Source organism: Podarcis vaucheri (genome assembly GCF_965113315.1).
Source record: "Podarcis vaucheri genome assembly, chromosome: 3".
NCBI classification, from domain to species: domain Eukaryota; kingdom Metazoa; phylum Chordata; class Lepidosauria; order Squamata; family Lacertidae; genus Podarcis; species Podarcis vaucheri.
In genome coordinates, this window is record NC_138761.1 from 128,613,824 (window position 1) to 128,638,003 (window position 24,180).

The window sequence follows — 24,180 nt, forward strand, 5'->3', positions numbered from 1 at the left end:
GACAGCGTGCCTAACTTGGATAAAGGACTGGATTTTATTAGAGAAAACAGATCTACTTGACTTGGAAAGCTACAACAGATATGGGTGGCATGCCATAATATAAAGTTATAATATAAGGTCAAAGTCCACAGTGGGTTTACTAAGCATATAGTTAGGAATGCCCTTTACAAGATGTGGACCAGATATCAACCACTATTAGAACCTCAGACGCCATGGTGGCTATTCCCATTAGAGGCATTATAAATATGGAAAGTAATTGGGCAATTACAGCCAATTACTAAAAGAAGAGATAGGGCATCTGAAATTAAAATCATTTGAGGAGACAAGCCATTACCTCACCAATTGGCTCCAATACCACCGGCTACATAATGAATTTAATTTGGATAAAAAAATAGGTTTCGGAAAAGAAGAATCTAAATTACAAATTGTATTATTAAAAAACAATAAGAAATTATTATCCAAAATTTATAACCTATTACTGGAATGGAACCTGAAAGATGAGCAAGTACAAGATGTTATGGTAAAATGGGCCCAGGACATCGGCTACACAATATAGATGGAACAGTGGGAAAGACAGTGGAGGTCAGACATCAGATTTACCGCCTGTTACACCATCAAGGAAAATTTGATGAAATGTTATATAGGTGGTATATGACACCCTCCAAACTAGCCAAGATTTATAAACTAAGATCCAATCTATATTGGAAATGTAATAAAGCAGAGGGGGCAATGTTTCATGTATGGTGGGGCAGTGAGAAAGTTAAAAGTTTATGGGGGTGTATTCATGATGAATTTAAATAGATGTTCAAAACCTCTATAGAAAAGAAATCAGAGGCGTTTCTATTGGGCATTATAGGAAATGACATCCCACAGGATAAGAAAAGGCTAGAAACTGGAAAGGAGACATTATTCCCACTAAGGAAGATTGGATAAGTAAAGTATGTGAATTCATAAGAATGGTTAAATTAACGGCAGAAATCAGTCCAACCAGAATTTAAGGAAGGAATGGCAATGTTTTGAGGACTATATGAAAAAATACTGTTCTAATAACATTGATATGCATAGAATAAGTATATAAAGATGTTTCAAACAAAGGTAAAATTAATGATGGATATATATTGATTATTACAAGACACAATGTTAAAGTATTTATAACATAAAAGATCATAGAATCATAGAATCATAGAGTTGGAAGAGACCACAAGGGCCATCGAGTCCAACCCCCTGCCAAGCAGGAAACAAGATGTTGAGTTGTGGTGGAGGGAAGCCACACGAGTGTAAATTGTTGTTTTTTATTTTCATGTATATGGATTTTGTATTTCGTTTTTATTGAATAAACAAACAAACAAAAAGAATTTGCCATAAGTTAGAAGGCACTGAGGTAGCAAGAACGGAGTTCACAGGCTACCAGCTTACTACTCAAGTATTCCTTGCAGGATGAAAAACCACTTCTGTATGCTTTCCTGCATTGGAATCCCGCTCTGCCCCTCTTAGCATACAGGGCTTCATGCAGTGACATGAGCAGACATGAGGCAAGGTGAGGCAGCTGCCTCTGGTGGCAGGATCCACAGGGGCAGGAGATCTACACAGTCCTTGGAGGCCAGATTTGCCATCACCTTGGCAGTCCCCACCATGCCACCTCTACAGCAGCCTCTTGGCAAATAGGAGGCACCGCTGGTCTCCCTCCACCCCCAGGGAGGAAATGGTGGGGGCTGCCTTCTGAAGTTTCCTGGACTCTGCCCCTGCCAAGCTGATTCAGAGTGGTCCCCTTCCTTCCCCGCCCCCGCCCCCCGCGAACAGCCTTAGATTCCCACTTCAACCTTTGGGTAAATCTTGTTCCTAATGTTGATCTCCACTCACCCCCTTGTTCCCAGTATAGGTCTTTATCCCCCCCCCTTTACTTCCTGATGGAGATTTCCACTCACCCCTTCCTCCCTGGTAGGGCATGGCCCAATTTGTGCCCAAATATCTTGGGCTGGCCCTGTCTTTGGGCAACAGTACACAGCCCCATGTACTGAAGCAGCATGTGGGCTCCTTTAGCAGCATGCCTATATTGGCTCCATGCTGTGTGCCCATTTCATGGGGCAGGAGCAGTGAACAAAATAAAAAAGAGTCATGGTAAGTAAATAGATAGCACTATGAAGAATTCAGAAAGAGTTCATTTATAAACATATTTATATTTGTACAAGAGCAGCTCAAAATATTTAGCTTAGCCAAACTTTCAGTGCTAAATGGGAAGGGAAACAAAGAGAAACATCACTTTTAATGCCAGTAAGAAACACCAGGTTCAAGGAATCAAGCTGATACGAATACTAGTATGATCAGCGCTATTTTTCTAGAAAAAGAGGTGCCAGAACTCACCATTAACTCTTTCTCTTAGACTGGCAATGGCGCCCACCTGAGAGATGCCGGAACTCACCTGAGAGGTGCTGAAAGTGAGTTCTGGTGAGTTTCAGCTGAAAAAAAGCCCTGAGGATGATACTGGTAACCAAGTAAACACACAGCTGCAATGCTGAGAAAAGCTTCACCACCCGAATTTTAAGGGACGTCTTCATGTCTTGCCCTCACCCCCAGTTACTTCTTATCTAGCGCTACTAAAATGGGGCTTTGATCCTAGGAAACCCCATGCATGCAACTCAGAAAAGGGGAGCAGGGTTGTGCATACCCCCTCTGCCATGTGTTCAGCAGAAGACAGGAAACGTTGTATGGGAACTCTGGTATCAGGGTTCCCAATGACAAATACAGCTCCACAGATAGTCCCCTTTGCACCTTCCACTAAACAATCACGTGAATTGATCCAAAGTCCTAGGGGTGTGACTGAAACTCCAGGTGTAAAGAGAAAGGGCTTTTGGCTAAGCTCAAGTGTGAATGGCACCTCCACTGATGAGTGTGTTTAGCCAATGGGAAGATCTCTTAATTAACTTTTATAACTACAGGTATGCCTAGAAATCTCTGCATAAACTCTAAATGCAGGGCACAAATATGCACACATAGCGAAAAGATGCTAACCCAGCCATCTTAAATACATTTAGGAAGCAAATCACACAAGTCACTTTTTCGTTTCCTTAAGTCACATCATGTGTACAAGCCTAAAAATAGGGTTTTGAGCATGGTTTTAACAATGGAAAGGAGGCATACAAATAAAATGATGTAGGCATGCATTTTTGAACAGAAATAAATAAAAATATATCCCAAACTCTTCTATAGCAGAAAGCATACTGAACATTCCCGTTTATAAAACAAATTAAAACACTTTCCTCAAAAACTAGGGCAATGACAGTGTTTTGGCAATAGCTTAATTCTAAAGAAGTTACTCGCGGGGATAGAAATGAAACGCACTTCCAATAAGTTTTACTTACAGCTTGCACTTTACCACTAAGCAGCAGCACCAATCCCAGAAAGAGCGTGATCTGTGAAACCCTGCACAAAAAAGACAAAATTGCCATCGTTACAGCGCATGCCGTCCCGGGCGCTGCCGAGAGCCTGAAAAGGGGCCCGTCTCCCCGGGGAAGGCGCCACTTACCGGCCAGTGGGGCGGGCGACGCGCAGCGGCGGGGGGCGCCTCATCCTCGTCTCTGGATCCGCGCACGGGAAGGCGCCTTCGAGGCGGACTGAGGAGCGAGACGCGCGTGAGCAGGGCCGGCCGGGAGGGACCCCCGCTCCCTCCCCGCTCCCCCTCGCCCTCCCGGGCGGCAGCGGCTCCTGCGCCAGAGGGAGCGCCGCACTTGGCGCCGCTCGGGGCAGGGACTCACCTGCCCTCGCTCTCCTCGCGCGCCCGGAGCTGCGCGCCTCTCGGCCGGCGGCGGTCCGGAGTGCGGCGGGAGCGGCCCTCGGCCGGCGGCTGGCGCCTCCCCCCCCCCGCGGCCCCCGGGGCGGGGCGGGGCGGCGGGGCGGGGCCTGGGCAGCGCACAAGCGGCGCCGGGCGGCGAGCTCGCCTTTCCTCCTCGGCGGGCACCGGAGGCGGACGCAGGATCGGGGCCGCGGCGCACGTGCGAGCGAGAGGAGGACGAGGATGGGCCGCCCCGCGCGGGATCCGCCGCTCGCGCTCCTGCTGGCTGCGCTGCTGCTGCTGCCGCTGCTCCTCCTCGAGCGGCGCTGGGCGGCCGAAGCGGCGGCGGCGGTGAGTAGTAGGTTGTGTCCGACCCCGCCGCGCTCGCTCCGGAGCAGGCGCTCCGCCCGGGGAGCCCTCTCGCCCCCTCGAGGCGGCTGACCCGGGACGGTCTCGGGCGGCGCGGCTGGCCGGCCCTGGGCGCCTTTGCGTGCCGCCGGGAGACCCGCCTGCTGGCGAACATGCAGAGCGTCTCGATTTCGTGCCTTTTCTCTCTAGCTAGACTTTTGCGATGTGTGGATGTAGATAGGATAAGGAAAAGCTTTCCGGGGTTGCTGAGGTGGTCCGTGTCCTCGGCATGTTTCCAAATGATGGGTCCTACTTGGGTGAATCTGGTTCCCTGTAGAATCCCACTTGGCTGCATTCCCCCCATTGCCACCACGAGTGGTCCAGACGCAGTTGTGTGCGCCTGTGGCACAAAGACCCTCTGCGAGGGGCACTGGTGGAACAACTTTGAAGCCACTTCACTGTCAGCTCCAGTTTTGGAGACGTCTGGATCAGTAATGGATTGGAGACAGCAGGGCCGTCTTTACCCAGGGCTGCAAGGGGTGCAGGGCACCCAGGCACTGAATTCTGGGGGGCGCCAGGCACCCGCCGCTGAAGCCACCTAACCTCTTAACTATCTACCTGTTATGAAATAATAAATAATTTTGATCAAACTAGAAAAACAAAGTACATATATATACCTAGGTATTACTGAAATGTATACCTACTCTTTCACTCAAGGACTTTCGACTTTGTGTGCTCATTTACCAAAGATGCGCAAGCTTATCATTCACAATGGCAGCGCTTGTCAGACTCAAAAACGGCGCTTGCCATTCTCAATGACGCCGTGCACGCGAAATTAACTCTTACATCGAAATATCATGTTACGTATTGTATTGAGCTGCTATGCGGCAGCGGGGTCAGCGGCACCTTTGACACGGCTGAAGCTTCGCTAAACTAAATTTGGGGGCGCTGGGCGGATCTTTGCACCCCTTTAGCATATGCTAAAGATGGCACTGGAGACAAGAACCAGACTTGGAGGCTCTGTTGGTGGGTTTTCGGACTAGGAAAGTGGCAGGCAAACTGCTTTGGGGGGTGGCCTTTCCCCCAAGTCTTGGATTTGAGTGCTGTCATTTGAGGCCTAAGAGGCTTCTGTAGCAGCCATCCTTGACAGGGAAAGCCAGAGTAGTGTATGGCTGGGGCTGTTTTTGAAATTTGAGTTGCTGTAAAATACAACAGCTGGCTCCTACTGGAGCTGGCCACTGAGGACATAACTCCCCACATAAACAAGTACTTCAGCTTCTGTTCTGCTTTCGGGCAGAAATCAAAGTGCTTCACTTTCAAACCATCTCAGACATTGATGCCTCCTATTACAGCAGCAATCTTCAGCCACCTTGAACCCACACATGAATTGGGGGACTCTTTCTCAAACCTTTTCATACACGTTTAAGGTGGTAGTGCTGCCGTCTTGACCCACCTAGGCTGGAACCTGGCAAGCGATCTCATCAGGTAAGATCCAGGTGCAGCACGAGACTTCCTGAACTTAATGTTTGGCATACAAGGCCTTCCTCTCTGAGGTCCCCTAGCCACTGAAATTAGGTGGGTGGTGACAGGGCAAAGGGCTTTCTTGGCGGTGGTACCTCGTGGGGAGGATGTGCCTAGTGCAGAATTTGATGTCCTTCTGGCACAGGCAGATTTTTTAATTTGTCAGCATTTTGCTGAGGCTGTAAGGCAGATGTGCACATCAGGCGGGCTGAGGCAGCCACCTTTGGTGGCAGAACCCCAAGCACCCCTGCTGGTGGGGAAACCACATGAGATCTCACGTGAGCGCCGCAAGATCTCACTGGAACCTGCTGCTGTCAGTGCTGCTTTGCAGGCACTGCCACACAACCCAGGTAAAGGAGGTGGTAGCAGCAGCCTTTGATGCTTTGCCTCAGGCATCGAAATGTGATGTGCTGCTCTTGTGCAGCTGCCATTGTTTTATTGCTTCTGCTGGATTTTGTCACTGCTGTTGCTTGCTGTGTTTAACATTGGGTCTTATTCTAAATGTGTTTTATCATAATTATGTAAGCTACCCTTGTATAGTTAAAAAAAACACAAACACCTGAAAGGTGATATATAAATATGAACAAAAAGTGTCTGTGTCTCTCTGGGATTACCAAGGATTACTGAAAAATGTAAAATAGTAGTAGAAATACAACAGATCCTTAATAGTTTAAAAATATCATCATGCTCAGTAATGTAGGCTTATGAATTAGAGAGGCCAAACTTCTGAGGAAAATTGCTTTCCTGGTTTCCAGCCCACAGAACAATAAACTGCAGTATGCAAGGAGTCTTTTCAATGGTTCAAGCTACATCCACCTGAACTTGCTATGTGAGCATTTCCTCTAGTTCTCACCTACCTCTGCTAAGTATTCATTATTACATATAACCTCAAACTTCATTAGCTAGAGCCTGTGCTTTGCATTACAAGCAGCAACTGTTTTGTGGAGGGATTAACGGTATGTTCCATGGCACAGCACACTTATGTGAAATCGCATATAATCAACACCAATTGAAAAAGAGTGTTGGGATTGGCTACATGGCACCAATTGTCCCTCCCCTTTTTCCGTCTGAAATTGAACAAAGCATTCTATTGCTTGACGGTTTAACCCACTATTGGTCTTGTCCACTCAATCCACCTAAGCCTGTCTTCGCATGCCGGGGGAGTTGCTAACTTACTGAGGGTTTGGGACCCATTGGCTATCCTTACCTGGTTTAGCCAACCAGCCCAAGCTGTTTTCTGGGGTGTGGCCGCTGTCATAGGCTAACAGCTTCTAGGAGCTGGAGGTGTCAGGATAGGTGTTAAGTTGTGGGCGAACATAGCAGATGACACAGTGATTTCTCCAGAGGAGCTCTTTATTGTAAGCTGGACAGAACTGAACAGCAAACAGCTCAGCCAGCCTGCTTTTATAGGCAGCCGGCTATCAACATTGTAGCAACAACAACCCAGCGTTTCCCTCCTAAAATAACTGACGTGGACCTGAGTGAAAACTATCTACACTATCCCCCTGCTGGCCCAGGGTGAAACTTTAGTACATAACAATAGGAGTCAAGTGCAGGTCAGCAATAATGGCAGCAATTCACCTGTGCCAGTGAAATTAACTCTGTTCAGGGAAACAAAAATACAGCTTGGCCATGTGGCCTCAGCAACCCTTTCCAGCAGGTCTTTCCCCTATGGAGAAGTTGCCGGGACTGAAGGTCCCCACCTTCCTCCCCTCGTTAAAGCTCCCCCTCTCCAGGATGTTTCCCAAGCAGTCTCAAACTATGTCTGTACACAACTAATCTGTATTCCGCCCTCTTCATTTCTCTACGTGTACTGGGAGAACAGGTGGGGAGAGGGGAGGGAAGCTGGACACAGCAGGAGGGGGAGTCTGAACTTCTCCCTATCACAGGTTCTTCCTGCTCACTAAATCCTGTTGCCCCTTCAGCACCTGACACCTCTTCCCTGTCTTCTCCCTTTGACTACTCCTCAGTGTCCCACCACCAATCCCCTAGCTCTGAGCCTGCCTCCTCTGGGGGTTCCCTTGGGTGCCTCCCACCATTCCTTTTCATCCAGCTAGTCCAGGACAGCAGGTGAGAACTGAGTGCAAGGTGGGGACCAAAGGTGGACAAACTACCCTAGAAGGAGTATGACGTGTCATCCCCTCCCCTGAGATCCCATACACTGCAAAAGAACTGTATCAATATATGATACTATATTGTAAAAATACAATTAGGATTTCAAAAGGAGTGGTGAATGTAGGCAATTTAAATCAACTGGAGTAGGTTTCAAGTCAAACAGACTCTGATGCTTAAAATTGGGTAGTGCTCCCAAAGAACTATGATAAATTAACTGTGCGATATTTAGACACACAGAAAAATATAGGAACACAGTCTCACACAAGACAATACTTGTAAATTAAGAGGAAGCATGTTTCCCCCTTCAAAACTGGACTCTGGGTTTTTAAAAAGGATGAATTAAAAATAATACATTTGGAGTTATAAATCAAACAAAACAGCATCATGTTAAACAAATAAAGAAGAAACAGAGATAAACTATTTGTGTATGCTGTTCCTCTCTGCAAGCACTCTGACTGGAGCATTCTGTGAGACTCCAGCCCTTGATGGACAGGTCTAGCTTCCTTTTTTATTTTATTAACACATAAAACACGTACATATACATTTACACAATACACGTACACAACACACTACCTTATTTTCATAACATAAAACATACCTACATTACTCTATATAATACCTACCTATACTATACACACCTACACACCTACCCCACACAGACACCCAGCAAGTGACTTGACTTCCAGCCGTTCTTGTTACGCTACTTTATTTTTCCAACTAGCTTAAATGCATTTAATTATTTCTTTAATCTCAACTTCTATATTAACTTTCTTTTCACTAATCATTTTCTGGATTCACTCAATATCTATCAGAAATTCTACTTTTTCCACATAAATTTTGGTGTAGCCCACTCCTTATTCACTTTTTGTACCATATCTCCTCTTATCCTCCCTGTTAGTTTGGCGATATGGAAGTATTCCACCATTTTAGATAACCAGTCTGTTTTAGTTGGGGCGCTGCTGGTTTTCCAATTTTTGGCAATCAATAACCTTGCCGCCATATTTGCATACATAAATATTGGTCTGACCGTTCTTTTTATTACCTTTGACCTGGGAGAAAGGATTCTGGTTTTTTCCCCCAAATGAAAATCTAAACATCTTTTTCAGTTCGTTATAGATATTTTCCCAGAATCCTACTATCCCTTTGCCCTCCCACCACATATGTAGAAAGGTTCCTGCCCCATTGTTGCATCTCCAACAGACATCACTACAGTATTTGTACATTTTTGCCAGTCTGGCCGGGGTCGGGTACCATCTGTATTGCATTTTCATTACATTCTCTCTTAAATTATAGCATCCCGTAAATTTGATATCTCTTTTCCACAGCCGTTCCCATTGGCTCATCGTAATAGGTAAAGGTAAAGGGACCCCATTAGGTCCAGTCGTGGCCGACTCTGGGGTTGCGGCGCTCATCTCGCTTTATTGGCCGAGGGAGCCAGCGTACAGGTCATGTGGCCAGCGTGACTAAGCCGCTTCTGATGAACCAGAGCAGCGCATGGAAACGCCGTTTACCTTCCCGCCAGAGCGGTACCTATTTATCTACTTGCACTTTGACGTGCTTTTGAACTGCTAGGTTGGCAGGAGCAGGGACTGAGCAACGGGAGCTCACCCCGTTGCGGGGATTTGAACCGCAAGTGATCGGCAAGTCCTAGGCTCTGTGGTTTAACCCACAGCGCCACCCGCGTCCCTTTAGCTCATCATAATATTTTTTCCTAAATCCTGGGTCTAGCTTCCAATTAACACACTTCAGTTCCCCTCCCACTCACGCCACACTGGAATCACTCTTCTCACCCAGTGTGTTGCATTTTATTTTATTTTGGAGATGGGATTTGGTTGGTTATTTTAGTCAAGGATTGGCAGCGCAGCATTCGTGCTGATTTGGCATGTGTGCCTTGCTGAGCCTTACTTTGAATATGCCTGGTAAGCCTTATGACTTGTGCTTCATCTGAAACCTAGTTCACCCCTAAACCATTTCAGAGTAGAAGAGAGTTTCCAGAGTTACAGGCTTCAACCCAGTTACTCTATATGTGTGGAGCAGCTGTCTGGCCTTCCATTCCATGTATGTTTTTGAATAGCAAGTTTCTACAGTAGTTGGCAGGGGAGTACTAGGCATGTGTTGTTTAAGTATCTTTTCCCTTCTCCAGAGTTTGTTATTTTATGTCTTTAGGCCTCTGCTGTACAGTTTCCTTTCTCTGGACTAAGCCACTGCTCTTTTCACCCCAATTCAAACTGCTTCCTGGAATGCATCTCCAAGGTACCGGTACTTAAGACTCTGAGTCACTTAAAACCTCCTTTGGGATTTTAATTGTACAGATCTGTATCACTTCAAGGGGATTCATCGATGTCCTCTGAATAATGTCCTAGCAAACTGAGGCAGTGTCTATAGGCCTGTTTGGGCAACTCTCTGTTCTTGGAATGTTTCCTGCAGACAGTTCTCACCCAGACTGAAAGCAGGCCACAGGAATGGGTGGATCATAGGTATGGCATACTGGACCAGACCTCCATCCTGACTTACGTTTACGTTTCCTGCCTAAGGGAAGAGATGCCCAAAGAGACATAAATAAATGATCTCACAGTAGTTTTGAAATTTTAACAATGTAGCAAAACTAATCTGGCAATAAATGTGCTTGTTAATTGTGAGTTATCTCAGTTCAAAATGTGACTATCTGTGTGAAGGAGTAATTGGCCCATATATGTTTGTTATTGGTTTCCCCCTGCACATTAACCCTTTTCTTTCTCTTGTCTCTTTTGCATTCAAATTTGCCTCCAAAACCTCAATTTATTGTGGAAGATGTTTTCTAGCAGATAGAAAAGTACCCACCAAAGTCAAGACCTTTAACTAAGTGTTCCATTGTCTTCACATCAATTACATTATTCATAAACCACCTTTTAAAATAGGTTCACCGTCTCTGTACTTCTTCTTAAGTTTGAGAGAAAAATCTTTGTTGAGGCCAGTTATATGGGACGGTAGTTGAGGAGCAGATCAGTTAGAGCAGAGAAGACTGAATGAACATTACTGGGATTTCAAAGGTGGAATTGACATCTGGGGAGAATTTCCGAAAGGTGGCACTTTGTTCTAACTCTTAGGCAAGTCAATCGAAAAACTGCATTCTTTTGGCGCAACAATTTTGGGGTCTTTTTTTAAAAAAGCTCAACAACTTTTGGGATGTCCTGGTGGCCTTTACTTTTTGAAATATGGCAACCCTAATGGTAATCCATAGACGCCCCCCAGAGGTCTATTTTGTATCTAAGCCTAAAAATTAGGCTTGCCTAATTTTTAACCAAGGCTGGATATAAAGTCTGCTCACCATTTGCAAAATAAGGGGAAAATATTTTCAAAAATGTGTATCATGGGCATAACCAGGATTTATGTTGGTGGGGGGAGAACCTCAGTTAAGTATTTTTATGGATTTATGTGATCTTGGGGGGAACTGCCCTTTCCCCCGCTCCCCTTTGGCTCCCCTTTGGCTACGCCCATGATGTGTATATGAGAGAGAACGCTTTGTGTGAGAACTAAGGATTCTTGTTTCAGATAAGATTGGACCACTATCCCCCTTCCCCGGCCTCAATTTTTATTCAATTCATTCCAAATGAGAGATGAACTCTCCCAACCCTCCTTCCCTCCCGTCTCACTTACTGGGCTAAGGCTGATGGCAGTGGCAAACTGTGACTGGCAGGAAGGGGGGAGGGATGTCTTCTCCTTCTCCTTCCTGCTTCCTGCCACTACCAGAGGAAGGGGAACAGCCCTCTTTTTCCTTGACTCTCTCTGCTTGCTGTGGCTTGCTACTTCACCCCGGTAAATGGAATAATTCACAAGAACTCTATATCCTAATAAGAAGATTGACATCTTCATACTTTGAGAATGCCTGATTCTTATAAGGACTAAACTCAGAGAACTTTAAAATAAACTAATCTCTCCTGCTTTTTGATAGGATGCCACGACCAAAACCCTACCAAAGGAAATGCTTGTTACCTCATCTGCCCTTTTCTTGTTGTTTTTCTAAAAGTGAGATTCTCTGAATTTATGGGCACAATCCAGCAGTGCATTCATTTCCATAAAGCACAGTTAAATAAATAAATGGAATAGCTCCAGAACAGCTGCCATACATTTCAACAGAGTTAACTGAAGAGTCTGAAAGTCTTAAAACTTGGGTTGCTCTATCTGAGGTCAATTTACCCCCTCCCCCCGCCACCGCTGTGGCTTCTAATATTGCGTGTTTTGGTATTGATTTACAAGCTAAGTGTTTACTTTTACTTTTATTGTGGGAAGCAGTGCTATTTTTCTAGAAAAAGAGGTGCTGGAACTCACCATGAACACCTTGTTCTCTTATGATGGCAATGGCACCCGCCTGAGAGGTCCTGGAACTCAGTTCAGGTGAGTTCTGGCTAAAAAAAAAGCCCCGGTGGAAAGCAATGTGTTACTGCAAAGTGGAGGATGGAGGATTTTTGTATCTAAGCATGGGTCAGGATCTGAATGTTTTTGTGTTATTACGATAGATGGGCAATAGACTCCTGATCAGAGAATCCTAGAGTTGGAAGAGACCCAAGGGTCATCTAGTCCAATCCCCTGCAATGCAGGAATCTAATTTTTTGATGCAAGCAAAAAATACCCTTGAAACCTTATGGGAAGAAGGGGGGAAATCTAAATGTTAAGTTGTGGGCGAACATAGCAGACGACACAGCGATTCTTCAAACAACTCTTCTTTATTCAGATGTCAGAACAGAACTAAGCTGAGGGGCTCAGTCAGCCTGCTTATATAGAGCTCCAGAACAATGTAACTGTTGCCATTTTCTAAAACTATCCAATCACTGAACGTCACTTTTTGATCCTTCATTTGCATACAAACTATCCAATCACTGAACGTCACTTTTCGATCCTTCATTTGCATAACTATCTACAGTATCCCCCTGCTGGCCCAGGGTGAGAACTTCAGTACATAACACTAAACATGGTAATATTGCTTGTATCCCCTTTTTTAGCTTTAAGAACTGACTTTGAATTAAAGCAAGAGTGGGGAACCTCTTTGGGCCTCTTCCTCAGAACCTTCCCCAGGCACATCCTATACTAGTTCTGCTTTGTTCCCTAAGTATTTTTGCCAGACTAGGATGTGTCCTTGAACTCTTCTTGTCTCAGTGGAGAACAGAAGTGTTTGTGGAAAGCAGTCTACTGTACAAAGGTAACATTTACATTTGTTGTTCCACTCATTTCTCCCTCTGGCCCAGGACACTATTGGCCCCTTAAAGTTGCACCAAAAGGAATGCTACCTTTAGGCTGTTTACAGAAAATGGCAGGAAACCACAATTGTGGATTTCCTGTTGTTGTTGTTTAGTCGTTTAGTCCAAGTTGTACCTAAAAAATCCCATGTTTAACAAACCTGAAAACAAAGGTCAAGAATTATTGTCTTCATACACAGATGAGCAACAAGCAGCACAGATATTTTCTGGAAGCACAAAGAGCTTTTGGCAAGTAGACACAAAGCTAACTGTTTATTATGCAAGGACTCTTCAATCTCTTTACCATTTTCCCATATACATCCCACAACCTGATGGGTATTTAGCTAGCTGTTAATATTCCTCTATTGTATTTGCTGCTTATGGCAACTTCTTGACCCTTATTTTTAGGTATGCAACAAAGGAATGCACTCCATTTAAGCATGTGGTGTAGTGGTTAAGAGCGGTAGTCTCGTAATCTGGGGAACTGGGTTCGCGTCTCCGCTCCTCCACATGTAGCTGCTGGGTGACCTTGGGCCAGTCACACGTCTCTGAAGTCTCTCAGCCCCACTCACCTCACAGAGTGTCTGTTGTGGGGGAGGAAGGGAAAGGAGAATGTGAGCCGCTTTGAGACTCCTTAAAGGGAGTGAAAGGCGGGATATCAAATCCAAACTCTTCTTCTACAAATGAACTCTACATAAAATAGATCTGAGTCAACATCCCAGAAGTTTCCTGCCTGCTTTCTGTGTGTGCAAACTGCATTGGGCTACAGGATGTACTATTTTAGTAAATTAGGCATCTCTAATATAAAATTCCATGTGCTGCTATCTCGTGAGATTTATCCAGAAAATCAAGCAAATATGCAGCTGTAGAATCACAACTACTTAAAGCTATGGGATAATAAAACCTTCCGGGAAGCTGGGGAATGCCTTGACCCTGGTCTAAATATTACAGATGAAGTATGGCCCAGTGATTGAAGTGCCTAGTTGTGTGAGACTAGTGTGGTAATTTGATACAGAGTTTCCTTTATTTCCCACAGATTCTTTCCCATCCCCTTAAAGAGTCAATAGCTGGTTGTTGTTTTTGTATGTATTTTAACTGTCATACCCCTAGGTCTAATTATGTTGTTATTCCGGTTTGGAAATGGGGAGTACTGTAGCAGTTTATTTATATATCTATTTTAAAAGTGTGATAAATATAAAGACTGCATTTAAATATTAAATAGTTGTATGATACAGCCTTACAACACATTCCCTTTCAGAAATAAGTCCCAGTGCTTACTACTAGTATGTGTGTACATACTAGTGACCTCCAAATTTTGGGACTACAGATCCCATCATCCATGAGCATTTGCCATCCTGTTTGGGGGTGATAGGAGTTGAGAGTCCAGCAACATTTGAAGGGTGCTAGATTGGGGGGGGGGCTGGCATTATACTCCAGCCTTAGTGAAACTCATAGCATGACTTTGGGCAAATCTTCCAGAGATTTATTTCATAAAATTTATATACCTCTTGATGGTAGGAAAAAAACTCAAAGCGATTAGAATTGTTGGGATAAATCAGAAAGCTTAATGTATGGTGCTCTAAACTTCTCAGAGGAAATGTAGCATATAAAGAAGCAAGCAAATAATGAAATAAAATATATTTCGGGAAAATGGAAGTCCCTTACATATAATTTTGTCCAGAATATAAAACATATTGAGGAAGATAAAGGTGAGATATGAAAAAGGGGGCACTTTACCTTCTCATTTCCTCATTTTCTACCATCTTCCTACACCTCCAAGAAGATAATGTTATTGTTTATCAGTGGACATAAAGACACCTTTTGTGCTGTATAGATGGTATTTAACACTTGATATTTCTTTTTTAAAATATTTATTAGGATTTTACAAATTATAACAGACATATCAATACACACAAACAAAAAGAACAAGTATAATTTCAAAACCTTATTTTCTTAAAACTTGTTTCACCAACCTCCTCATACCTCCCCTTTCTGCATTCCCATTTCAAAAATTTAGCTCAGCAAGTCCTCACCCTTAATTTTATCTAATTCTCATCCTTAATTTTCTTTCAGCTTAATCTTTACAGCTGTACTCCATTTGATTTTAAAAACCACATCATTCTAAGACTCATAAATTTTACAGTATTTCTTAAGATAGTTCTTAAATTTCTTCCAATCTTCTTCCGCCGTCTCTTTTCCCTGGTCTCGGATTCTGCCAATCATTTCTGCTAGTCCCATGTAGTCTATCACCTTCATCTGCCATTCTTCCAAGGTGGGTAGATCTTGTGTCTTCCAATACTTTGCGATGAGTATTCTTGCTGCTGTTGTAGCATACATAAAGAATGTTCTGTCTTTCTTTTGCACCGATTGGCCGACAATGCCCAGGAGAAAGGCCTCTGGTTTCTTAGGAAAGGTATATTTAAATACCTTTTTCATTTCATTATATATCATTTCCCAGAAAGCCTTAATCCTTGGGCACGTCCACCAAACGTGAAAAAAAGGACCTTCAATTTCTTTACATTTCCAACATTTATTGTCAGACAAGTGGTAAATTTTTGCAAGCTTGACTGGGGTCATGTACCACCTATAAATCATTTTCATAATATTTTCCTTCAAGGCATTACATGCCGTAAATTTCATACCGGTGGTCCATAACTGTTCCCAGTCAGCAAACATAATATTATGACCAATGTCTTGTGCCCACTTTATCATAGCTGATTTCACTGTTTCGTCTTGTGTATTCCATTTCAACAGCAAGTTATACATTCTTGACAAATTCTTAGTATTGGGTTCTAACAATTCTGTTTCTAATTTTGATTTTTCCACCTCGAAGCCAATTTTCCTGTCCAACTTAAAAACCTCCATTATTTGATAGTAATGAAGCCAATCTTGCACTTTGTCCTTTAACTTCTCAAAACTCTGCAATTTCATTTTATCCCCCCCTTGTTCCAAAATTTCCCAATATTTCGGCCATTTGGCCTCCATATTGAGTTTTCTCACAGCCTTAGCTTCCATTGGCGACAACTACCTCGGGGTTTTGTTTTCCAACAGGTCTTTATATCTAATCCAGACATTATATAAAGCTATAGTGGTTGGGAGTTACTCGTGCGTAATCCTGCTCCGTTTGAGCGTCGGATTGCCTGGTTAAACCCTCCGGACTGCGCAGCCCATCTCAGTGTGGCTGCCCTTAGTCACTCGTAGAATCTATCTGTGGGCGTTTCTTAAAGCGTTGCCAACATAAGAGTTGTTTGACGCCCAATCGTTTCCGCCTCTCACTGCGCGGGAGTCTCCTGCGCAGAGTGGGCGTGGGCAGCGGGGTGCTTGGGCTCTCCTCGCTAACTTCCAACGAAGAGTCTTGGAGCCCCTGCACCTCCCTGTCCCGTTGCTCTCCCTGATCCCTGGTGTTACACTCATTCTCTTCCCCTTCTTCCCGGCTGAGTCTCCCTCTAGCGCTTGGACCTTCCCCTGCAGAATCTGAGACCCTTTCCTTCTCCTGTGCCTCTGATGGCAGTTCCCTGACATCCACTTCCCTCCCAGGGCCCCCTTCACTCCCCCTCCGACCCGGGGGCTCTATTGCAGCCTCTTCTCGGGTCGGCAAGCCAAGGAAACCCCTGAAAGAGCTGTCCTCCTCATCTGTGGCTGTGAACACCTCTTCCCACCCACCAAGGTTCCCACCCAAGGAATGACTCCCAATCCGATTCTTCTTCGGATTCTGAAAACCCTTCGAAACTCTCTTCCTCCTCTGTGGTGCCGAACTGTTCTTCCCAGAATTGCTCTAAGGGCTTGGGCTTATCTGGGAACCGTCGGTGGAACACTTCCACCATGTGCTCATCGCCCACTGCTTCTGCGGGCACCCACGTGTTTTCCGACCAGGGCTCTCCTTCCCACGCCACCAAGTACTGCACCTGCCGCCCTCGCCACCTTGAGTCCACTATCTCTGCGGCCGAGCTCTGGTGTTCCCTCTCTTCTACCTGTGGTTGTGGCAAGACTTCTACCTCCCGCCCCTCGGATTCCCGCCCCTCTCTGTGTGGTGAGAGTAAGGACCTGTGGAACACGGGATGTATTTTCATGTTGTCGGGCAACCTGAGCTTGAACGCCACTGGGTTTATCTGTTGTATGACTTCAAACGGGCCCAGTCTTCTGGGCTGCAACTTCTTGCACCCTCCCTTAAAGGGTAACCCTTGAGTGGACAACCACACGCGATCCCCCACCCTAATGGTTTCCCCTTCCCTCCGGTGTTTATCTGCTTGCTTCTTGTAACTGGCTTTGGCCCTTTCTAGGTTCGTCTTGAGCTGTTGATGTAACGCTTCCATTTCTTCCACAAACTGTTCAGCTGCAGGCACACTCCAGCTCTGTTCCTCATTACCCGGGAATGCCCTGGGATGACACCCATAATTGGCCAAGAAGGGGCTCATACCGGTGGACACATGTTCAGCATTATTGTACGCAAATTCTGCTAGCGCTAGTTTCTCTACCCAATCATTCTGCCTTTCGCTAAGTAGCAGCGTAAGTATTGCTGGAGAACACTGTTTGCCCTTTCCGCCTGCCCATTGGTTTCTGGGTGTCTCGCTGTCGAGAAGCTGACCTCGACTTGCAGTAGGCTCATGAGCTTCCTCCAGAACCGGGAAGTAAATTGTTTTCCGCGGTCGGACAAAACCCTCAAGGGGGCGCCATGCAGCCTGAAAATGTGTTCTACAAACAACCTTGCCGTTTCTTCTGCCGTCACTGCATGGGAGCAGGCGATAAAATGGCACATTATGGTTAGCAAGTCGACTACTACCATCACTGCTGTTTTTCCCCTCGATTTGGGCAAATCCGTCATGAAATCAATTGACACCACCTCCCAGGGTTTGTTTGGCGTGGGTAAGGGTTCCAGCAAACCCGCTGGCATCGTGCGTTCCCCTTTGGCCCTCTGGCAGCGGTCACACCCTCTTACGTATTCCCGTACATCTTCCCTCACCCGTGGCCACCAAAATTGTCGGGTCACCAGCATCATGGTTTTGTGTTGCCCAAAGTGCCCCGCTGTGGGGGTGTCATGTAGCTGTTTGAGTACCCTTCTTCTTAGAGCCTCCCCCGGTACGTACATTGCCCCCCTGTAGTACAACACCCCTTCCTTCTCTTCAAACCCCTCTGGTGCTCCCCTCCCCTCTTGGAGTTCCCTAATTTTTGTCCGGGTGAATTCATCGTCCCTAGTGAGTCCGGCCAGTTCTCTCGTGCCCACTAGAGTACCCCCACACACCCATCCTTCGAAGTACTCTGGTTTCCGTGAGAGAGCGTCTGCTCTCACGTTTTGCTCCCCGGGCACATACTGGATTTCGAAGGAAAACTTGGAAAACTCCTGCGCCCAGCGGATCTGTCTCTGGTTGAGCACCCGTGCTGTCCGCCAATATTCCAAGTTCTTGTGATCTGTGCAGACCTGGATCTTATGCTGCGCCCCTATCAGCAAATGGCGCCACCGACGAAAGGCGGCATAAATTGCTAGCAGTTCTCTATCGTACACGGTGTAGTTTTGTTCTGACTTGCTCAGCTTCCTCGAGAAAAAGGCGCACGGTTTCCATTCTTGCTTGTTCGGTCCTGGCTGCAACAGAACCGCCCCGATGGCTCTGTCTGACGCGTCCGTCTCCACCCTCATTGGTTTCTCCAAATCCACATGTAGTAATTGTTCCTCCGACGCGAATGCCTTCTTCAAATTTTCAAAGGATTGCTGGGCTTCCTCCGTCCACACAAACTTTCTTTTACTACTGAGACAGTCCATGATTGGGGCAGTCAAGTGCGCAAAGTTCTTGATGAACTTCCTGTAGAAATTGCCAAAACCTAGGAACCTCTGCACATCCTTTCGTGTCTTTGGGGTCTTCCACTCTAATACTGCTTGCACCTTGCTTGGGTCCATCGCTAAGCCTTTGTCAGATAACTTGTACCCCAGGAACTCCACCTCTCGGGCATGAAACTGACATTTCTCTAGCTTGACCCACAACTGGTGTTTCTGCAAACGTTGTAGCACTTCCCTGACATCTCTCACATGTTGTTCCTCATTTTCTGAATAAATCAAGACGTCGTCCAGGAAAGCTACACAGTTCTTGTAAAGCAGAGACCCCAACACGTGGTGCATGAAAGCTTGAAAACAGGCGGAGCCTGACTGTAATCCGAAAGGCATAACGAGATATTCAAAAGCCCCCAGGGGTGTGAACATGGTGGTCTTCCATTCATCCCCCTCTCTCATCCGGATTAAGTTGTAAGCCCCCCTCAGATCTAGCTTGGTGAAAATCTTTCCCTTCCTCACTCTCGTCAGAATGTCATCAATTCTGGGCATCGGGAAAGTCACAGGTTCTGACACCAAATTTACCCCCCTAAAGTCCACGACCAGTCTCGGTTTATCAGTGTCCTTTTTGTCCACAAAAAATACTGGACTGCCCCCCACTGCCTTGGACTCTCTTATAAACCCTCTCTTTAGGTTCTTGTCGATAAAGTCCCGTAATTCCTTCATCTCTCTGTCTGACATGGCATACAGCTTACCCACCGGTAGCTGCGCCCCAGGGAGCACATTGATCTGGCAATCGAACGGCCTGTGGGGTGGCAGTCTATCTGCCTCCTTTTCACTAAAAACCTCCTTCAGGTCAGCATATTGCGGTGGCACCTTCCCTTTACCCTCCACTGCAGTGCTTGCCACTCTGGCTACGCTCATCCTTGGCGTTTCCCCTCCTAGGCAGTGCTGCAGGCAGTAGTCAGACCCAAAGCTGACGGTCCTCTGATGCCATGCCACCACCGGATCATGTTGTGCTAACCAGCTCATCCCTAATATTATTGGGGGACCCGCTAATGAGGCAACGTGGAAGGCGATTGTCTCTGAGTGTCTACACACTCTCATTCTCATCGGTGGTGTCTGGTGGGTAACTCCCCCCCCAATCAGCTCCCTCCCATCAATGGGTTTGCAGGGCATCAGTTGAAGAAGGAGCAAAAAGGGTTTTCTTGTGCGTGTGTGTTTCTTGGTGGCTGATTAGCTGTTTTCCCTGTGTAAAGGTCAGAGGGGGCAGGGTTTCTGTTGAGGCAGGGGATTAGCTGTGGGAGGAGCTTATCAGAGTTTGAAGGGCAGCGGCGCGCGCCTAGCGGCGCGCGCAGTTAAATCCATCTTTTAGATTTAGGGGAGCTAGTCTCAAACGTTTGTTGGGGGAGATCTAGGTGTTTTTTTGTGTTATTTGTCCTGTCTTCAAGCTTTTTATGATGGAGGACCTCTGTAGCCAACCCCAACGACACGATCTCAAGATGGAAGGGGAGGGAACAGCTGCCGTCGCCTGCGATTCCTGCGCAATGTTTGCCATCTTGCCAAAGGTTGCAGGCAGCTTTACCTGCAGCAATTGCATGTTGATTGCCCTCTTAAAAGACAAAGTCCAGCAACTGGAGGAACGTGTAGCTACGCTCCAAAGAATTAGAGAGCTGGAGCTCTTCTTGGAAGCAACAGAGCACACCGTCTCCACCAAGGAGGAGACAGGGGACTCCCCTGAGAAGGAGTCTAGTTCACCAACACAGGAGCCAGATATATGGAGAAACGTGACTCAAAGAAGTAGGAGGCCCAGGGTTCACTCTGATTGCTTAGAAATACACAATCGCTTTGAGGTCCTCTCCCCTAGCATGGAAGACGAAGAGCAGACTCCATTTGAGGATCTCTCCCTCATTACAGTCGATCAGGTATATGAAGACGAGCAGCAAAGTCAGTCCTCAGGGAATGTGCAGGCGACCTTGGAACGGACAGCTCACGGAAGAACCCCGACCAAACCCAAGAGGAGGCGTGTAGTGGTGATAGGGGATTCCCTACTGAGGGGAACAGAAGCAGTGATCTGTGGGCCTGACAAGATGTCTCGGGAAGTGTGCTGTCTCCCCGGGGCTAAGATCCAAGATGTAACTGAACGACTGCAAGGAATCATAAAACCCACTGACAAATACCCCTTCCTCTTGGTTCATGTGGGAACCAATGACACTGCAAGCAATAGCCTCCAGAAGATCAAAAGAGACTACGAGGCTCTCGGCAGGAAATTGAAGCAACTAAATGCACAAATTGTCATCTCATCTGTCCTCCCAGTTGAACGACGTGGCCCAGGGAGAGAGGGGAAAATAGTGGAAGTGAACAGCTGGCTTCGCAAATGGTGTAAACAGGAACGGTTTGGATTCTTAGATCACGGACTGCAGTTTCTTGAAGATGGACTTCTGGCAAGTGATGGGCTGCACCTCACAACGGTTGGGAGAAATGTTTTTGCCAAAAATCTCAGAAACCTCATCAGGAGGGCTTTAAACTGACTAATGTGGGGGAGGGAGACAGTGCTCCTGAAGGTAGGAGTCTATCAATTAATGAAGATGATCATCCAAATGTCATAGACCAAATGGAGCAAACAGCACGCGGACCTAGTGGTGGGAGGAAAAAATCCTTAAATAAGAGACACGGGGGAATGATTAATGGACTTCAATGTCTGTACACTAATGCGCAAAGCATGGGAAATAAACAAGATGAGCTTGAGCTCTTGGTACAGCAAACTAAATATGACATAATAGGCATCACTGAAACCTGGTGGGATAAGTCCCACGATTGGAATGTAATAATGGGGGGATACAATCTATTTCAGAGAAACAGACCAGACAAGAAAGGAGGAGGAGTGGCGTTATATGTCAGGGATGTGTATACCTGTGAAGAGATCCAAGATTTAGATCCTCAAAGCCAAAGTGAGAGCATTTGGGTCAAAATTAAGGGAGAGAAGAATAACAGAGACCTCATTGTGGGAGTTTACTATAGATCCCCAAGCCAAACGGAGGACATAGATGATGCCTTCCTGGAACAGATGGCCAAGCATGCAAAAGGAAGGGAGATAGTAGTAATGGGGGACTTCAATTACCCGGATATTTGTTGGACGTCAAACTCAGCCAAGAGCATAAGGTCAAACAGATTCCTCACTGGCCTTGCAGACAACTTCATTGTCCAGAAAGTGGGAGAAGCAACAAGAGGAACAGCCATTTTAGATCTGGTCCTAACCAATGTTGATGACCTGGTTAGTGGGGTAGAAGTGGAAGGATCATTAGGCGCGAGTGATCATGCTCTTCTGAAGTTTACTATACAGCGGAAAGGAGCAGCCAAGCATACTAGGACTCAATTTCTTGACTTTAAGAAAGCCGACTTCATAAAACTTAGGGAAGTGCTGGGTGAGATCCCATGGACAACAATACTAAAAGGAAAGGGAGTTCATGATGGCTGGGAGTTTGTTAAGAGGGAGATACTAAAAGCACAACGTCAGGCAATACCAATGAGACGGAAACATGGAAGGTGCCTAAAGAAGCCAGGGTGGCTATCTAAAGAACTTTTAACTGAATTAAGATTAAAAAAGGATGTGTACAAAAAATGGAAAAGGGGGGAAACCACCAAAGAGGAATTCAAACAAATAGCCAGCACGTGTAGACACAAAGTCAGAAAAGCTAAAGCACAGAATGAACTCAGGCTTGCTAGAGAGGTTAAAAGCAACAAAAAAGGCTTTTATGGGTATGTTCGTAGCAAAAGGAAGAACAAAGAAACAATGGGGTCACTCAGAGGAGAAGATGGTGAAATGCAAACAGGGGAGACAGAAAGGGCTGAACTCCTCAATGCCTTCTTTGCCTCAGTCTTCTCCGATAAAGAAAACAATGCCCGACCTGAAGAATTTGGAGCAAATGATTCAGCAAAGGAAACACAGCCCAGAATAACTAAGGAGATAGTACAAGAATATTTGGCTAGTTTAGATGTATTCAAGTCTCCAGGGCCAGATGAACTGCATCCAAGAGTATTAAAAGAACTGGCAGATGTGATCTCAGAACCACTGGCAGTCATCTTTGAGAATTCCTGGAGAACAGGCGAAGTCCCGGCAGACTGGAGGAGGGCAAATGTTGTCCCTATTTTCAAAAAGGGGAAAAGAGAGGACCCAAATAATTACCGCCCAGTCAGTCTGACATCAATAGCAGGGAAGATTCTGGAGCAGATCATTAAGCAAACAGTCTGTGAGCACCTAGAAAGGAATGCTGTGATCACCAATAGTCAGCATGGATTTCTGAAAAATAAGTCATGTCAGACTAACCTGATCTCGTTTTTTGACAGAATTACAAGCCTGGTAGATGAAGGGAACGCAGTGGATGTAGCCTACCTTGATTTCAGCAAGGCATTTGACAAGGTGCCCCATGATATTCTTGTAAAGAAGCTGGTAAAATGCGGTCTTGACTATGCTACCACTCAGTGGATTTGTAACTGGCTGACTGACCGAACCCAAAGGGTGCTCATCAATGGTTCCTCTTCATCCTGGAGAAGAGTGACTAGTGGGGTGCCACAGGGTTCTGTCTTGGGCCCGGTCTTATTCAACATCTTTATCAACGACTTGGATGATGGACTCAAGGGCATCCTGATCAAATTTGCAGATGACACCAAACTGGGAGGGGTGGCTAACACCCCAGAGGACAGGATCACACTTCAAAACGACCTTGACAGATTAGAGAACTGGGCAAAAATAAACAAGATGAATTTTAACAGGGAGAAATGTAAAGTATTGCACTTGGGCAAAAAGAATGAGAGGCACAAATACAAGATGGGTGACACCTGGCTTGAGAGCAGTACATGTGAAAAGGATCTAGGAGTCTTGGTTGACCACAAACTTGACATGAGCCAACAGTGTGACGCGGCAGCTAAAAAAGCCAATGCAATTCTGGGCTGCATCAATAGGAGTATAGCATCTAGATCAAGGGAAGTAATAGTGCCACTGTATTCTGCTCTGGTCAGACCACACCTGGAGTACTGTGTCCAGTTCTGGGCACCACAATTCAAGAAGGACACTGACAAACTGGAACGTGTCCAGAGGAGGGCAACCAAAATGGTCAAAGGCCTGGAAACGATGCCTTATGAGGAACGGCTAAGGGAGCTGGGCATGTTTAGCCTGGAGAAGAGGAGGTTAAGGGGTGATATGATAGCCATGTTCAAATATATAAAAGGATGTCACATAGAGGAGGGAGAAAGGTTGTTTTCTGCTGCTCCGGAGAAGCGGACACGGAGCAATGGATCCAAACTACAAGAAAGAAGATTCCACCTAAACATTAGGAAGAACTTCCTGACAGTAAGAGCTGTTCGACAGTGGAATTTGCTGCCAAGGAGTGTGGTGGAGTCTCCTACTTTGGAGGTCTTTAAGCAGAGGCTTGACAACCATATGTCAGGAGTGCTCT

General features: G+C 45.9%; 2 protein-coding genes across 3 annotated transcripts in view; one reads left to right on the forward strand and one right to left on the reverse strand.

Annotated features, from left to right (window-relative positions):
- COL4A2 (collagen type IV alpha 2 chain) overlaps positions 1–3,615 on the reverse strand; it is a 154,390-nt gene extending 150,775 nt beyond the window's left edge. The window contains exons 1-2 of the mRNA XM_082215730.1: positions 3,524–3,615; positions 3,360–3,420 (exon numbers count right to left, since the gene is read on the reverse strand). Coding sequence (XP_082071856.1) covers positions 3,360–3,420; positions 3,524–3,567 — 105 coding nt within the window. The 5' untranslated portion in view covers positions 3,568–3,615. The remainder of the gene's footprint in view (positions 1–3,359; positions 3,421–3,523) is intronic.
- A 382-nt stretch (positions 3,616–3,997) lies between these two features.
- The window catches only part of COL4A1 (collagen type IV alpha 1 chain), a 202,071-nt gene continuing 181,888 nt past the window's right edge, over positions 3,998–24,180 (forward strand). Inside the window, exon 1 of one of the 2 annotated variants that reach the window (XM_082215731.1) lies at positions 3,998–4,120. In XM_082215731.1, coding sequence (XP_082071857.1) covers positions 4,013–4,120 — 108 coding nt within the window. In that variant the 5' untranslated portion in view covers positions 3,998–4,012. The remainder of the gene's footprint in view (positions 4,121–24,180) is intronic. The other variant, XM_082215732.1, reaches the window with a different exon arrangement.